This window comes from Morone saxatilis, unplaced genomic scaffold (genome assembly GCF_004916995.1).
Source record: "Morone saxatilis isolate NCDOM2014 unplaced genomic scaffold, NCSU_SB_2.0 Contig16, whole genome shotgun sequence".
Classification (NCBI taxonomy): Eukaryota; Metazoa; Chordata; class Actinopteri; family Moronidae; genus Morone; species Morone saxatilis.
In genome coordinates, this window is record NW_023339718.1 from 7,021,633 (window position 1) to 7,039,936 (window position 18,304).

Sequence of the window (18,304 nt, forward strand, 5' to 3'; positions counted from 1 at the left end):
ATTTGAGGCAGTTAACATGTTGTAGAAGCATGTTGAACAGTAGAGGATGACAGGTTGGACTATGCTTTTATAGAGTAATAACAGAAGTTGGGGGGCAACAGAAAGCGCCACAATCAATCAAGACAGCATCCTCGCTGACCAAGTGAGTAGGTGGAGAGAGGGAAGACTGACCGAGCAGCTACAAGACAGACAGTGTTGGTAAAAGAATGGAAACAGAAGACTTTAGAAAACTAAAGTGAAAGACAGCGAAGGGAGAGGAGAGCTTTCTCTCCAGCACACTGATACAAGCAGACCAGGGTTGAAGCAGAGGGTCAGAATGAACACGAAGTGAAGAGGAGGGCTGTTCAATTTTAGCGGAAATTCAGGTATGAGTGGAAATTCTAATATCTGTCTGTGTGTCCTGAGTGTTGTATATCACTGTATTGTGTTTACCTACTCTGGAGGATAGCTCAAGGAAACTCTTGAGGCTGAAGGAGTAAAAACACAGGGGTGGCAGGGTAAAACTGGTTGTTACTTTCTCAGCTTAAGTGTCATAATCCAAAGTAAAAGTATGCAACATTATTAAGATATTGGCTCTAAAGTTTTCCATCTACACCCTCTGACTCCTACTTATCCCTTTCCTCTCCTTCTCTCTCTGTCGGTCTCTCTCTCTTGCTCCGACAGGTCTGATATGCCAGAGCTGCAGCTGAACTCTGTGTAGCACTGTCTCCGGGAAAAAACAAAGTGATCAATGTGAGAAGGCACGGGGCGCTCATGGACAGGCCAATCAATGGTGGAAAGAACCTTGCCCAGGGCCTTATGCAAATGGAAGCACGTCCCGTAACCTCGGGAGTGAACATGCGCACTAGATCAATGGGACGAGGGTAGAACCTTACAGCAAGATCAGCCTCAGCCAGTAAATATGTAATGATGAATCCCTCAAGATTTAACTGAACTCAGATGAACTTCAACTGGCTTGGTTTCTTATATCACAAAGTGGCAAGAAAGACCCTGAACTGAAGAGGTGGGGTATGGGGTGGGTGGGACAGGACATGAGAGCCTTTGCACAATGATGTACTGAGGACAGATGGATTTTTCACTTTCTTTTCACTAGGGAGAAAAAAAAAACAGGAAGACAAAAAGGTGAGAGGAGACTTATGAATAGTCACCTCAACAATACTTGTTTGAGGTGTAATGATTTTCAATTACGTCACCATAGCAACATCTGTGTGTTTTGAGGAACGAAGGAGAAGAGTGGGTAACCGTGACGACCTTGTGAGAGCGTGCTCGAGCATTTAAAACCATGGATGGTCAGACCAAGGACTGGATAAGACAAACTATTCAAAATAAACAGCTGAGATTTACCACTACCCTACTATAAAGGAGTCTGAAATTGGTTTCACTTATAAGATATCACAGACCAATTAGTAGTAGCACATGACTTTATTATGTACAAGGTAACCATAGACTTTCGGGGACTGATAACTTTTCTCTCTGCAAGCAGAAAATAATGAACAACAACTTACTTAACTGGTAATGAAAAAAATAAAGACAGCCATGCACTCAAACTATTAACTTACATAGGACAAGAGAAAAAAGGAGAAAAAGAGAAGGAGAAAGATACTGTAAAAGAAGTAAAAGACACATACAGCTAGAAACGGGGATTATTGAACTGACTATGATCCTGAGGTGTACGCTGATCATTCCTGTGTCAGAGCTTGAGCTGAAGGCTCCACGTCTGCCTCTGGGCCATTGCGTACTCTATAGGAAAGTTTGATCAGAACAAGACACATATATCCTAAAGATTTTTAATAGAGTGGAAATGAAAGTGATGCTTTCAATTGCCCTTGGTTGTTGTACGTCTCGGATGACCTTTCTAAACCTGGACCATTCAACAGAAGAACAAAAATTAGGGAAACGAGCAATTTTGCACTGGCTTTTACTAAGACATTCCCTTCAGTTAACTGAGACATTATGAAACAACCTGACTAAAAATAGAATGCAGTACATGTATAATGTAAAGTAAACCAAACAGATCAACAGACAGTGTATATGTTCTGAGAGCTTGATTATTTTGCAACTGTGCAACAGTAAAATGAGACAGGATTAATAAAGGCAATCAAAAAAATGCAGCAGACAACAAAAAAATGATAATCTCACACAAATCAATTTTCCTTGATATTGAAGGAATAGCACAAGAGAGACAAGAGGTGAGTAAAGCATTTTCAATGCCCCAATCCTCTCCAACACCACAAATGTAATCTAGCAACCAAAGATGCTCCTGAAACATAGAGAAAAACACCAACAAAGGTGAGAAGAATGGCGACGTATTGAAGGGAATACTTCACAAAGCCTATTGTGCGAGTATCCTTTTCAGGCAGCAAACCCGCTGTAATTTGGTCTGCGTCATCTGCCTCTAGTCACAATGCAGCACTACAGCTTTGAAATGGATGGCAAATGAAGGCCATTTGTACATAATCACAGCAGATAGAAGAATTCAGAAGCCCTACAATGTGTTGTTGAGGTGGAAAGAAAGACCTTGGTCTATCTGTGGCAGCCAGCACAGCTAAGGTTTGGCAAGGGAGGTCTTTTTTCCAGAAACAAGCAAATCAATTCAAATCAAATCAGCTTGCTAGCCATGACATTTAAACAGTTCAATTTACATCCTTATGTTAAGAGGAGAGCCGCTCTCTAAGATGCCTATTCATTCACAAAGAAATTAGACGTCTATATTTCAGTCGCTTAATAGAGCAAATATGCTGTAGCTGTACTGAAGAAGAAACCATGTCTTTTCATGGTGTACAAAGGGCTAGGCATTGTCTGTCATTACGAGCAGAGCACAAAAACACAGGGAGGGATAATATACATAATATAGACAGGACTGGAAAACAGCACCATGCATGATATGCATGCATTACCACATACACGCACATGCAAGCGCGTACCAACACACGTGCACACGTGTAAATGCACATACACACTTTCTCAGTGGTGATGGTGTATGTCCTGAGGGCTGCTGTCCTGCTGTGCAGGCTGGCAGGCACTTTTGTCATGGTGGTCCTTTTGTTTCACATCAAACAAAACGCCACAGCTTTGCATACGGCTCCACTAATTTCTGCTAGTGTGCCCCAGCCATTTATCATCGCCTCTCACCCTCTCCTCCTCTCCTCCCCTAACGTGGCTCTGATAGCTGCTCTCCACCAAGCTGTTCTGCTCAGGACGATACAGGCTTCTCCAGGCTAGAGGTGACACACACAGACATGCACATTGCATATGTGCGCGCGCAGACACAAACACACACACTAGACACACAGACCCATACAGTATGTGTGCAACCACTTGCAGACATAGACACATACGCACATCAGCACACACAGACAGACATACACATAGGAAACTGCACTACTACTGCACCGCTTGCAAGCCCGCCAGCTATGGAGAACCTTGAGATAAAAACAAACCTTCTCTTCATCCCCTCCAGAAGCAATAGACAGACTAGCATTCAGAGTTTCGAAGGCGGCCAAGACGTGCATACAACATTAGACGAGGGGATTTTCAGAGCCTGTGTATGGACGTCTTCACAGCTGGGATGATTTTGTCAACAAATTAAAGTGATTTTTGCTTGTGTTGTGATGAACGCAGGTGAAGGTTGCACTGGTCCTTGAAGAGTATTTAAGATAGATATAAATTTGGAACTTAGTTTGGAATATTGCAAAATTTTACTGTCTGACTGATTTAGATACTATTAAAAGAACAATATCAATTATATGTCTGTGCATTTAGTAGAGAGAATGGTCTGGACGTGTTTAGTCTAGGACACTGGAAGCAGGATACAAAGGCTAACTTGCAACAAAAGAGAAAACTTCAAATGAGTCTCATTTACATTTTGTGTTGTGTTTGCTGGTAGCTAGCCATCCATCCAAGAATCAGCTGGGCTTTGTTAGGAGTCAGGAAAGGGCACAAAGCCAGCAAGTTTACTATGAGGACAGGACTTCGAAGAGGCTGCATGCAGTCACTTCTCCCAGCAGTTGGTCATTAAACAGCTCTGATTCAAAAGCTAATTAAAACCACTTTAAGCATCTTAAACCACAATGTCTAATTTCCTATTTCTACACATGTTAAATACACAAGAAGAAAATAAAAAGAAAAAAAGCATATTTCCTAAAACATCTGAGTATTCCTTAAAACCACTGAAGCTGAAAATAAACATTACATGACACTGAAGAAAAAAAGCTGTAAGTGGTTACAGAGCATGAATACAGCTATGAATGTGTATGCCTGCGCTCTACATGTGTGTCAAAAAGACCAGATATAGATATTTAAAGTGGTATAAGTAAGAATGGGGACCAGGTACTAATATTTCTAGTTTTAATATTTACATATGTACATTTTTGTGATTTTCCAGAGGCATGTTGTCAAAAGGGTGAAGACAGGAAACAGAAGTCTTTTCACAGCCATGTGTTCAGTGGGCTGTTACCATGCCAGTCATGGAGCTGTACAGACCACTGCCAGACCAAGAGTCCTGCACAGAGGGCATAGTTGGCACTGCCACTGCCCTGAGGGTCACCACGACTGGGAGAGGGGGAATTTGGGGGACGGAAGAAATGAGGAAATGAGGACACAAGGCAGAGTGGTTTTTGGTACGGCGAATATTGTGGTGAAAGGGTTCAGTACGTGTAGTTATAAAGGTTAAGGAGTTACAAACACGAAGACTGACTGTACAAACAAAGTTAAAAAAATGGAGAGATGGCAATGAGCCTGTTTGGAAAACTCTCTGTGGTAAATGAATAGGAAGTCTTAAAAAGACAGAAAAATACCTACTTTTCTTTACTTGTTATTCAACTTGTGAATACAATTTGGTATAAACAAAGCACAGTGTTATAGAAATACGTGTATTGTTCTTTTTATACCATACAATATAAAAAGCTCTAATTTAGTCTGAGGTTGCCATATCACGGCATGGAAATTCAATCACTTTCTAAACTCCGAGCGATGTAAAACTAACTTCTTCGACTCAGACTGATTCACCCGGCAGTGTTTCATCTTTCTCATCCTCCACACCGGTATAGTGATGAAGTCCACAAGGAGTGAAAAAAATCCTCCATATCTATCTGTCTCACCTCAAGCATCTCTTCCCACATCTGACACCTAGCCACAACACACACATACACTTACACACACATGAAACCAAGGACGGCAGAGAAAAACTAGCTTTAAGCGTTATAGATTGAAACAGATGGCACTATAGAGCAAGTGTACAGAAAGATATTCTGCAAGCATGTACTGTATGTATGTGGCAGGGGACACCTAAAATCTGTAATCATGTTTTTGAGGGGCTGTTGTGGCGGCTGGCTGGTTGTCTGGTTGGCACCCACACATTTGTGTACTGGGAGACAGATGCATTCTTACATAAGACCTTATATAATGCTGCCCTGTCCTATCCAATAAGAGTGCTCCTTTTTCACTCTGTGAGCGGGAAGGTTAGTACGGGTTAGACAACCCTTCCTCAACACAACTACCGCCACCACCGCCACCACCACCACCACCACTACCACTTACACGTCCACCCCCCGCACTCCTGGCAACGAAGAGAGATGAAAAGACAGGCTGAGCAGAGGGAGAGAGAAAGGCAGGGCACTCTTTCTGTATGGTTCTATCCCCTTGTTCCTTTACTCTCTGTATGGTTGGTTCTGGGGTGAGATTTTGTCCTCAGGTGAAGAAAGGATAATGCGGACCTGGATCCTAGAGGAGCATGGCCAGTTTATGTGTGTGTGAGATGGAGAGACGCAGAGAGAAAGATAGTACACAGCCAGGCTAAAACCCCTTAGACTTTGAAGGGAATATAGGAATATTGGGTTCAAAACAAAGTAGCACAATTGGGGGAACATGACCCATCTTCCTTTAAAACTGTACAGCTGAGAGAGACAGCGAAGGAGGAGCATGGCGAAGCAGGCTGGCCAAGCATGAAAGCACATGTCAGAGGAGACTAGAGACTCTAAGGGAGAGCTAGAGAGAAAAAGAGAACTGCAAAACAGTGAACTGAGATGGATGGATGGATGGAGTCTGTGATAGCTAAAGAATGATAGAGAGGGGAAAAGGGCGAAAGAAAAGTGGGGGCGAAGCAGAGAAAGAGCGAGCAAGCCTTCCCCCTGCAGCGCAAGCCTCTCTTTCTCTCTCACGCTCTCATTCAAAGGCAGTTAGCTACTCTTTGATGTATCTATAATTAGTCAGTACACACTGTGAAGTGTTTTAAAAGAAATCAAATTGCAATGAAACACTTGAGCGCTCCAAACAGGGGCTAACATGCTCCGGAGCAAGGGGAGCGAGCAGGAGAAATTAATGGTGGGCCTTTTTGATGTGCTTGATCAGAAATGTATTTATTAACTGCAAAGGGGAGTAGTAATTAACCCACAGACAGCTTGTTTTCTCTGGGTCTTCTCATGTGTCAAACGGTTCATCCCGCAAGGCTCCACTCTCCACTCGCCTGCTCATGCGCACACACCTCCCCTCCCCGTCCCGCTGGACCACTTTCTCCTCAATTAAGTAGACGTTGTGCATATGTATGTATGTGTGTCTGTGTTTGTGTGCATGCTTATGTGTGAGCAAGCACAAAAACACAGCAATAACAAGTAAGAAATGTATAGTGGCTGCTTTAAATCCCATGTGTATATTTATATGGTACCCCTGTGAAGTGCATGACTGTGAGTGGGGAGTAGTTTGAGTGCATTTGGAGAAAAAAAAGCCAAACAGCCTGTAGTAGAATACTTTATATGGACAATGCACCTAAATAAAATCCATAGTGCTAAATAAATAAATAAATACTCTCTTCAAAACTGGCATGATTGGCTTGAATTGAAGTCCGCACACTGCCCTCTGTAGACAAAGTTCCTGATAGGTACAGTTGGACAATTGATGGAGGCAAATAAAAATTATGAATGTGTATATGTGTTTGTATTACTGTCAGGCTGGAAGAGGTGAAGGAGTTTCAACACCGGTAGACCGAAGCTGGGATAGCCCCGAGGGAAACCTGATAATGGCATATTCTAACACCTTGTCACTTAAATTGAACACAAAAATCTTTCAAGTCTCTGTTTTGATGTTATCTTCCCCATACTGCATCTGCTATATGCTATATATTTATATATGCACATACTGTATATGAGTGTTTTTAACTGGCTTTCACATGACAAGGAAATCATATAGAAGAAAAGCAGTTAGAACCTCATCAAGGCCTTTACACACAGAGTGAGAGCGAGTCTGACTGAAGGAAACACAGAGAGACAGAAAGAGACAAATAGAGAGAATAGCTAGTCTTCGTCACACAGCGAGAAAGCCCAGGAGATTGTGAGGCTGTCACGGACAAAACACTGCATGAATATTTAGCAGCCAAATTAAAATTACAAAATACTAAACAAAAAAGAGTAGGTGAAAGAGAAAGAAAGAAAATAAAATATTCCTGAAAACACCAGTGGGACAAGTGCCCACCTTTAATCCCCCACTAGCCGTATCCTCATTGTGCCGCCTCCCTCCTCTTCCCTTTCCTAAGAAAAGAGGAGAGATATGTCCTGAATAATATGGGATGTGGTGAGTCTAGCAGTAAATCCTTCAGATCAAGAAACCAGCAGACTGGCAATGTAACACAGCTCTCAGATCATAGAGAGGCTTGCAAACACAACTAGCACAGTGTGTTAGCTACCAGAGCTTAATACAGCACAGTCCTTTGCATTAACATTTTTTGAAATGCTAACGCAGCTAGCACAGCATATTCGCAATAAGCCTGGCACTGAGCCAAGCCAGCTGCATACAAGTGGTTGTTGGAATTTCGGGAGCCGCAAACACAACAGTTTAAGGTTGGAAATAAAATAACAAAACAAAACTACATTTCAGTTCAAGCTGTAGAAAGCTACTGTAAGCTGGAATTTACATGGAAAAGATGTTTTGGTACTGTAACTTATGAGCTTAAAGTTGTTTTTAAAAAGACAGCATCTTTAAGAGGAATATGAGCCTAAAATATCACATGTTGTCAGTGGTAAATTAAATCAATACAATTATGCAATAATTAGTCACATAGACTGTCACCAGTAAGCACATGATAAATCAAGCAGCAAATATAAAGTTCCCCACTTTCAATCATGACCCCTAAAAGGTACTCCAAAATGTTAAGGATAACTCATAATGATGGTATTGGCAATCTGCACACTGAAGCTTTATTATTAGGTAACTCTAGTCATTAAAACACTAAAAGAAGAGAAAGTGATGATCGATATGTGATGCAGAATCCCACTAGGACATCACAGTAGACCAAAGACTAAAGCATTAACCTCAAAAGCCTTCATATAACCCCGCAAAAGACACACTGTAGGCCCATTTAGCTGAAGGGTGCGGTTACAAAGCAAAGAGGCTGGCCAAACTTTTATTTTCACCCTCCCCTGTGCATCAATAATTCCTTCAAATCCACTTTCGTTCCTCCATCTTTCAACCTATCCTCTGTTTCTCTTAAGGCTGGGAGATCTGCATGCTCTGCAGCGGATCTGGTTTAACAGTACCCCACTGTTGTTGCATTGCCATCCCTACATTTCTTTATCCAGCCCTCTCCTTCCCCCTGTTTTCCTCTTGTTCTTGATGTGTAGAGGAAGGGGATAGTGCCCAAGGACAAGGATGAACCAGATTGTTTACAGAAGCTTTACTTTTTCGAAGAAACTAAATGCTGTTTATTTTTAATCGTTCCACCATGTTTCACACACTATCACTCTGCCTGTCTCCCTAAGGTGACCGATGCTAGTACTGCTCTGCATGTTTGTATATGTGTCGGTTTATTTGAGAATATGTATCTTTTGTTTATGTTTGTGTGCATGTATGGGTGTATGGAAGTATGTACTGTAGCTTTGCTTGAATTTTACTTTGTAAAAGAGTTGGAATATGCAGGTTTTACAACATGAACATGAATGAGTGATTGTGCTGACAGGAGAGTATTGTGTGCCTCAGTGTGTCTTTCTGTCAGTGGGAGGTAGGAAGGATAAGCGGAAAACTAAAACACTCACCAGCTCAACGAAAGACAGCCCTCCATAGCTGTGGGCCATGATGAAGACATTCTTGGCTGCGGCTTTGGACACAAAGTGGTCCCACACGTACAGCACGTGTTCCTCAGAGGAACCATTTTCCTGCAACACAAAAAAGCAACTCTAATGTTACATTCATAACAAAGTAGAATGACAGAATTCTTATGAGCTTGAAAACTGTAGAGCTCAAACTGCAATGCAATTACAAAACATTTAAAATACGTGTCTATCCAATAAGAAAGAAGCATCAATAGAGTTATCAAAAAGAGAGGTATAAAAGAGAGACAAAAAAGTGATGGTGGCCGGAGGTGATTTCTATAAAAGAGCCACACTTCAGTAGATCAATAAGTCTTGCATATTGCAAATGCCCTAAATGTAAAACTCAATAGGCTGGGTGACGTAACGTTTAAATCTTAATTTGTACCCCGTTGCTGAATCGATGGCCCATCTATACGCCAGTAGAGGCATAATGGGAAGACACTAGGGGAAGGTCAAATGAAAAAATAAACAGACACAGACACAGTTTTGCACCCATGCACAGAAATGAATGAATAGAAATGAACACCCTTACACAGGTTCTCACTCTCACACAATTATACACACACGTGCAGGAACACACACACGCTACCAGAAGACATGTTTAATTAACCAGAGATGTAAGCGCTTATGCGGGGCCGGATAGAACAATAGTGAAAGTACAGGTGAGAAAAGGGCATCCGTTAATGAACTTGTGACATTGATTCTAGACTTTGATTTCCTATCAAACTGTCTGGTTCACAATAGAAATCAACAATACATTCCCACAAGAGCTTACACTACACATGGAGCTAGTAACACCTGTATCCTTAAATCGCAACAGAATGTTGTATTTAAGATCGCCCTATAGTGGATGCAAACACGATATTCACTCGTGCACGCACGCACACACACACCCACCCACACACACACACACACACACAAACTTCTCTTAATTAGCATACAGATGTATATAAAAAATAATATGAAATGTGAAATAAACAAACACACGGCCTATAGAGAATGGAAACTCATCTGTTAATTGAGTGTCAAACTGTTCCATGTGACTCCAAAACAAATAATTAGTGATAGGAGGCAAAGGACAGAGGAGGTGTCTTAAGAGACTATCCTGTTAGTTTCCATAAATGCGCTTGCATTTTACAAAGTAAGACAGTATATAATCACAGACGGATAATTACTTTAACATTTGCTCTCCTAAAGGTGTTAATTGAGGAGGATGTGTAGAACACATACACATGTTACAGAAAATATGGTTTAAACTTTACTTTTAGAAGAAAGTAAGGAAGCTTGTGATTTGATGAGATGTCTGCTTGTGCGCATCTGTGTGTACAAGTTTGTGTGCAAGTGTGTGTGTGCTTGTACTATTTGATGATGTGCTGATGTGTGTTTTGGTTGCTATGTTTGTCTAGAGGTAAATTAACCTGTCAGAGTGTTTGTGTTTACTGCTAGATTAGCATGAGGGGGTTGTAGTGTCAGCACCCACCTCCATTCACAGAGTGTGATGCAAGAGCAGGCAACTCCACTCTGCCCTGCCCTTCTGCCATCAGTGCTGTGCATGTGGTTGAGTGCATTTGTATGTGTGTTATCCTACGTGCACGGAGGGGCCGGCTCAAGCGGAGCTGTCTGTGTGAAAGGCTGTGACATTAAAGTCTTTTGAAGTCTCCCTCCTCTCTCCTCGGCCATGTCGCCCTTCATCTGTGAAGCCCATTTCATTAGCCTGCCTCCTTCCATCACTCATTCCCTCTCTTCCACCTTATTTTTCTTCCCCGCTGATGCCACCTGTTTCACTCTTTACACTTCTCCGTCCCCTGTTTTGTCCACCTCTCCTCCCACCATTTAATGACAATTCCTGACATGGAGACATTAGGCGAAGTTTGCTACTGTACACAGCATGTTTATGTGCGTGTGTGTGACATTTACTTACTTACTTTGGCTACTTTCAAAATTGGTTACTACCATGCAGACAAAACATATAAATGACAAAATATTACTTTTTGGTCCACATGAAGACCAGGTGAGTGGTTTATGTATTCCTATACTATGAATAAGAAACATTGAATGGTTGATGTCTTCATGGTGGTAAATGACCACACACATGCTCCTAACTGCATCACCCAACCTCACACACAAACAAACACCTTCAACAACACGTATTCTTTGCCTACACCCTCAGCGGCAGGCAACAGAGTGACTGACTACCTGGCATGGCAGTGTAGTGAATTATCTAAACAGCATTTGCATATTGTTGCAATTATTTCCTGGGGTTAATTAGCTGCAGTGGAGCACACCACCCTGCGAGACCGACTTCCTGTCACCAGCTCTCACACAGTATCTTAGCTTATTTATTTATTTTCCACACTTTACCCACACTGTTTGTGTTTATTTGTCTGTATGTGTGTGTGTGTTTGTGTGTGTGTGTTGTGTGTGGATGTTGTGTGTGCATCTGCCAGCCTGTCAGTATAGCATCCCACTGCACACATGTTGCCAACATCCTTCAGCCAGACTGTCAAGGGACAATTTGGGATTGTACTGATTGTGTGTGTTTGTGTGTGTGTGTTTACCGAATATATAGTGATCCATACTGTCCCCTCAGAGAATATAAAATACGAATCTGCACCCTAGACAGTCTCAGGACCAGGCCGTCTCCAGATGCTGACAGCTAACTATTGTCAAAGGGAAATAAAAATGGCGGAGAGCGCTAGAGAAAAGGAAATAGATAGATAGAGAGAGGAAAGAGAAAAGACAGACAGAGAGAGACAGAGAAAGAGAGAGCAGAGAGAGAGAGAGAGAGAGAGAGAGAGAAGAGAGGAAAGAAAGAGAGAAGAAAGAAGAGAGAAAGAAAATAGAAGAGAGGAAAGAGGGAAGAAGAGAGAGGGAGAGAAAAGATGAGAGAGAATAAAGAGAGAGAGATGAGAGAAAGAGAGAGAGATAGAAGAGAGAAAAGGAATAGATAAGATAGAGAGAGGAAGAGAAAGACAGACAGAGAGAGACAGAGAAAGAGAGAGAGACGGAGAAGAGAGAGGAGGAGAGAGAAAGAAAAGAGGAGAGAAAAGAGAGAGAGAGAAAGAAGAAAAGAGAGAGAGAAGAGAGAAGAGAGACGAGAGAAGAGAAAGAGAGAGAGAAGAAAGAGAGAGAAGAGAGAGAAAGAGAAGAGAGAGAGAGAGAAAGAGGGACAGAGAGAGAAAGAGAGGAGAGAAAAGAGAAAGAGAGAGATGAGAGAAGAGAGAGAGGAGAGAGAGAGAGACACACATTATGAAGGGTATATCTGTGTGTGTCTAACAGAAAGAGACAGCAGTCTATGTATGGGGGAACTTTGACAGGTTCTCTCGGCTCTGGACTTGGAATTCAAGAACATGTTGCACACACGCACGCACGCACACACACAAACACAGACACACAAAGACACACACAGACACACACCTCCGTACATGCAAACATAACTAATGTGCATTTACTGTCAGTCATCATAAACTCCATCGCAAACAGCCCGCATAGTAAAATCTTCTGTAAATACTTTCATCACACAGCTTGTGAGATGTGATATATATATTTATATCATATAAATATATATATACACACACATACACACACACAGCAACGAACCAAAATGTTTTAGTTGCTACCCAATCAACAGAACTCTGATTATGTATTATAACTTACGTCACTATTAGAACTGTTAGACAACCTGCTACACAACATTGTGCATGTTATCTACCCCACTTTTAGCCAGTAAGTGGTTCCAACTGTTACTCCTTTGTTGAATTTGTTTGCCTTCCAATTGTCTAGTTTCAAGAATTTGTTCAATTTAGCTCTTTCCATTACTTATACAATAATAACTCAGTCCATTCCAAAGCCACACATAATTCCATGCACACACACACTCTCTCTTGTTTCCTTAAAAGTTGTCCGGTCCAATACTTGCCCTGTGTTTATTCATTGTAATGAGTAGCAGGGAGAGGAGAGCAGAGGAGAAGAGTGCACTGAAGCCAGAATAACAGCCCCAACGCCAACACAAACCCAGCGTCTGACCAACACAGGAAACAATGAATCTAACAACATCAACACACTCTGACAAACAACCACTTCAGACCTCCCTGCTCCTCCCTTCTGCTCCTCCTCCTCAGTCATCCAAAACACACAGGACTTCAGAAAAACTTCTGAGGAAGCTGGAATTGCAAGTTGGGAGATGTTGAGCAGTGTGGACCGGAAGGAATCTAGTGGATAAGAGCCATTATACTTTTTACACTCAGAAACTTTTCATTGGGAGCCAAAAGTGTCAGGACAGTGTCACGGGATCCCTAAACAACTTTATTGAGTTTGGACTGTTTTGTCTGGGCAATGCTGGTTTCAATCTTGCAAAAATGTAAATAACTGTTTCAAAGTGTTAGAGTGAGAGCTGAAGTATTGAAAACACACATCACACAACATTATTATCAGAGAGTTCCTTCCCGCAAAGGAAGAGGTAGAAACAAATTACTTACACAGGCGCTTTCTCACACACAAACTGACTGGCTGACCAATCTCTTTCAACATCTCAGTCCCCTCTCCTGCTATCAGACCACACACTGCGTAAACCCACCTGCGTTCAAAGTCATTACACTATTTAATATATCCTGATCAGCACGGAGCAGGATTGTTTTAATTTGGCCTAATGATTAAATATTAAATAAGCAATGTACATAATTACATGTTTGGTATTAGCAAAGAGGTTATTAGAGTAAGTTAGCTTGTGTTTGTGTGTGTTTGTGATTGCGTACATGCCTCTGCGCACACAATTAAAAAGTGGACTCCAACGACACCTGTTAGCAATTGCATTCTAATCAATGACTGGGACGCGTACTCCTTCGCAATCTCCTTTTTTTCTTTTCCCTTTCCGTCTTTGTTTCTTTCCTTACCCTCTTTTAAGGCAGACAGAGAGCTGAAGTTAGCTAGAAGCTGTCTGGGAGCTGATGGGTCTGCTAGAGTGGGGGAAAGGAAGGTATGGAGCAAATTAGCAGCAGAGATGGGAAAATAATGACTGTGGCATTGTGGGTAATTAGCAGGTATAGTACCTATGGAGAGTTGGGAATATAATGATGTGAGAAAGAGACAGAGAAAAGGGAGAACGAGGTGAAAAACGTGTGCACGACTAACAAGAGGGGGGAAACTGTGTGTGGGTGTGTGTGTGTGTGTGTGTGTGTGAAAGAGAAAAAAATGTATGTGTAGGTGTGTTATTCCACTTTGCAATGAAGGGATATACCATATAAGGAGAGAGAAAGTCAGTAAAGGAGAGAGGGAGAGAAAGCTGGAGCCAGAGAAAGGAGAAAAACTATAGTGTACATGTCATCCTACGTGCAGATTAGCGTGCTCAGACTGTATACAATAAAATAACATGACCTTGGTGAGGTCAGTCTGCTCTGACAATATTTGCCAGGGCATTGTTTCAAATCAATAACTCATTAACAAAGTACAAAGGAAGTTGCTGTGGGTTTGTGAGATTCTTTATTAGAAAAGAGCGGCTGCGGGCCAGAAAGGTCATCGCTGTGACATCTCGGCTAGCCTCGCGCTGCCGCCCAGATTGTCAGGTGAAATTACTGCGAGCCATTAATTGACATAAGGCAAAGGAGAGCGGGCAGGCAGACAAGGCTGTGTTTGTTCCAGGATGACCCTGAGGTGCTGCATTTGTGTGTGCGTGTGTGCGTGTGTGTCTGTGTCTGTGTATGTCTTTATTCGGGTCAGTCTGTATCCACAACAGGGTTGTGTGCAGGGAGAGGAAGAGAGAGAGAGAGAGAGAGCGAAGGAGCTCAGTGGGTGGGGAGGTGGGAGGGAGGGCAGGATGGATGTGTTTGATGGTTGACCTGACTAGAAGATTGGGAGCAGGGATCTGAGACCAGCTACACTGTTTCTGCCTTGAGCAAACACACAAACACACAGGTATCTGTACACACACAGATGTTATGTACTGCACATAACACATATCCAGAAATGCTCGCACACACTAACAAGCACAAAATCTCACAGACTCGCTCCCCTTTAAAACTTTTACACCTTCTCAATTCAAACACAGGAAGATAAACCTGAAGTTAAAACATGCCACACACCACAGTGAGCTTGTACGGGTAACCTTAAACATGCAAACTTAGCTCATACAGAAGGATACACATGTACACCGGTCGAAGCTTTTTCTCTACCAAACACACACAGAAATACACACCCAAATACAAAGATGGCATCTAGCCAATTTGCTCTCTGCAGCAAGCAGGTGAGCTGCCCTCTAGCCCTGTTCATTGACCCCTCTTCTGACCAAGTTCAGAGGTTAATCAAGTCCCTACCTGTCCTTGGATATGCTGAGCCTTACTTCTTGGCACGACCACAGGTCAAAGGTCAAATAAACCCTGTCTGTATAATTGCTTGAGGGCCACAGATTGGGGCAAAGGGGTGAAGGTGACAAAGAGCAAAAACCCAGTCCCGTAGAGAAACACTGTAGCACCACGTCGAATACAATTACCAGTGTGTGTGCTTGTGTGTCCGTGTCTTAATGTTTATAATCAAGTTTTGGTGTGTGTGTGTGTGTGTGTGTGTGTGTGTGCGCGCACGTGCGCGCGCGCGCGTGTGTGTGTAGGAGTGTGTGCATGTACGTTTGTGAATCCTCAGGACGTTTTGTAGTACAGTGTGAACATGGGGAAACAGGACATCATCTGCTAAACACAGACAAGGACAAGGATCTTAGCTGGCCCCTGTGGACAGCTGCAGCTGGGAATAATGGGTCTTGGAGAGGCAGGGCCTAAATAATGGATGCTCCTTCCTTTAGGAGACACACACGGTGCAATCCACAACAGCCAGATCAGAATGTGATAAGACCCCCTGTCTATGCCACGTCTGTCACTAAGAAACTGAAGACCACGATACATTGAGGAGTCCTGCAATCTGCACCAGGACAGACAAGACAAGAACTAAAGGTATGACATGCAAAACAAAATGGTTTAACACAAGGTAATTAAGTGGAATCACTAGCACACTGAAGAGCCCAAATATTTCTCTCCACTGTGGTATGACTGTGCTAAATACATTTTAAAGTGTAGAGAAAAGCCGAGAGAGATGTCATAGTCAAAGCATTTGATGTCCACCGGTCTCAATCACTCAGATCTCTTCTTCTTGAAGTTGCTCTGAAGCTGAATATACTGGGAGCAAAAGAACATAAGCAATAGTATCAATCTGCTACTTCAAATGCTATTGGAGTGAGGGCCTCTCTGTCTATCTCTCTCACTGAACATTTAAGAAACATACAATGTGAGATGCTAAAACGAAAAGCATAAAAAAATAAAAGAGAAAGAGAGAAAAGTATTCCAGTCATTTATAAAAATAAGTGGTGCTTAAAGAAAGACGAAGCTCTGTTTTTTGTCCCCTTTGCTCTTTTTTTCCCCTTCTTCTTTCCAGGGCCTGCTGGCCTAATCCCAGCCAGCCAGCCTTGGGTGAACTCTTTGGAAGCTTCTTAAGCCCATGAATGTGCCTTTTGTTCCTGCCATTCCTCCGCTTGGCTGACAGAAAATAGCTAACTGGATTACTGCTAAAATTCAAAGTAAAGTGAACTCCCAAACTTCTATATGGCAAAGTGCTAAGAGAGCGCCCCCCCACCCACCCCTTCACTATCCTCATCAGCATCCCTCCGATCAGACTTTCTATCCTCCCATCCCTCCCTCTGTCCTCTCTTTCTCTCTGTTTCCTCCACCAACATTCCCCTAAACATGGCCCAGTGGTGTGTGATTGGGAGGAGAGGAGAGGGATTAGATAAGGTTGAGAGGTTGCACACTATGAACCCAAGGCTAAAAAGTAAGATTCCTAAAAGCAGTTAAGAGCTTATTAATGTGTGTAAGGAAGCGTATTAATCAACTCAACTCTATCAGAGGGCTGCTCTATGTATGTGTGTGTGTATGTATGTGTGTGTGTGTCAGTCTTTGTGAGTTAATGTAGGAAAAAAAAGAAAATGTTGAAAAGTTATAAATACAGAGCAAGACAGGTGGTAATTCAAGCTTATGATATTTTTTTGTGTAATTTTGGATTTCATTGTATTACCAGGAGTAGAGACATATATTTGAGTGTGTGTGTTTCTGAATGGCTGTGTGCAGGTGGTCTGGCAGCTCAGCGGGAGTTAGAGTGCGAGGTGTAGTGAATAAAAAAGGTTTTTGTGTGTGTGTGTGTGTGTGTGTGTGTGAGTGCATGTGTCTTGGGTGGATGCTGTAAAAAAGAAAGATGAAAACAGCCCCTGCTAAAGAGGTTTGATTTGATCCACCACCCACCCCGACTAACAGAGGTGAAGGAGAAAGATATACACACACACACACAAATGTCAAAACCGTAGTTCCTTTTCGACCTCCTTCACTCTTTTGTCTGCTGGTATGTGTGTGCCTTTGCATTTCTGCTTGTGTGTTTATGTGCGTGCGTGTAGATGTGTGTGCATGTGACAGCTTACTCTGGGGCGGACAGAGGCAGAGCACTGAAGAGTAAAGCAGTGCAAGGGGAGGCGTGAACGATAGAGGCGAGGTCATACACACTAACATCCTGCTGACTTCTGGGTCAAAGGTCAAAATTCAAGGGGCACCAACACAGGGCCAACCTGCTCACTCATTAATCTTTATCCCGAGTCTTGCAATCCCTGCATCTGAGGACAAGTGTATTTGGCTGGAAAACCTAAACCTTCTACATGACCCGTACTTTTCTGGTTAATGAGGATAATTTTGTTTAATAATATTTTATCCATCTCTCTGTTTTAAAATGAATCCACTGAATACTGCACTGGTATGGACTGCTAAATCAATTACCAATGTGCTAGCTTAAAGTATATTAAACAGAGAAGCAACCTGACATGGCACTGGGCTGGTGGGGTATTATATAGTTACTCATTACGTTGTCTGTCCTGACTTCCGTCTCACGGAGTTGGAAAAAGCCAAGGCTGTTAAGCCGCACAGTAGTTCCGAGACACTGCAGTCTCAAAAAGACACACCACTGCGGCATACCTCCCTTGTCTCAATGCATCTGACCCTGTCCAGCATGCATTATGCAGGCATGGGGAAAGCAAGCCGAGCCCAATATCAAGATGTGAATAATATTGCATGCCTCCTCGTAGGATAGGGAAACCTTGGTTGGCACCATGTTAATGATCTGACACTGCTAATGTTACTGAGTGTTAAAGATTTCAGGCAAGAGGATGACGTGGGAGAAAAGATACAGTATATATATGAGAGAGAGAGAGA

At 42.5% G+C, this 18,304-nt stretch overlaps 1 protein-coding gene across 1 annotated transcript in view; it reads right to left on the reverse strand.

Moving 5' to 3' along the window:
• fam172a (family with sequence similarity 172 member A) overlaps window positions 1-18,304 on the reverse strand; it is a 139,825-nt gene that overhangs the window by 59,211 nt on the left and 62,310 nt on the right. Inside the window, exon 8 of the mRNA XM_035658690.1 lies at window positions 9,021-9,140. Within this exon, the coding sequence (XP_035514583.1) occupies window positions 9,021-9,140 (120 nt within the window). The remainder of the gene's footprint in view (window positions 1-9,020; window positions 9,141-18,304) is intronic.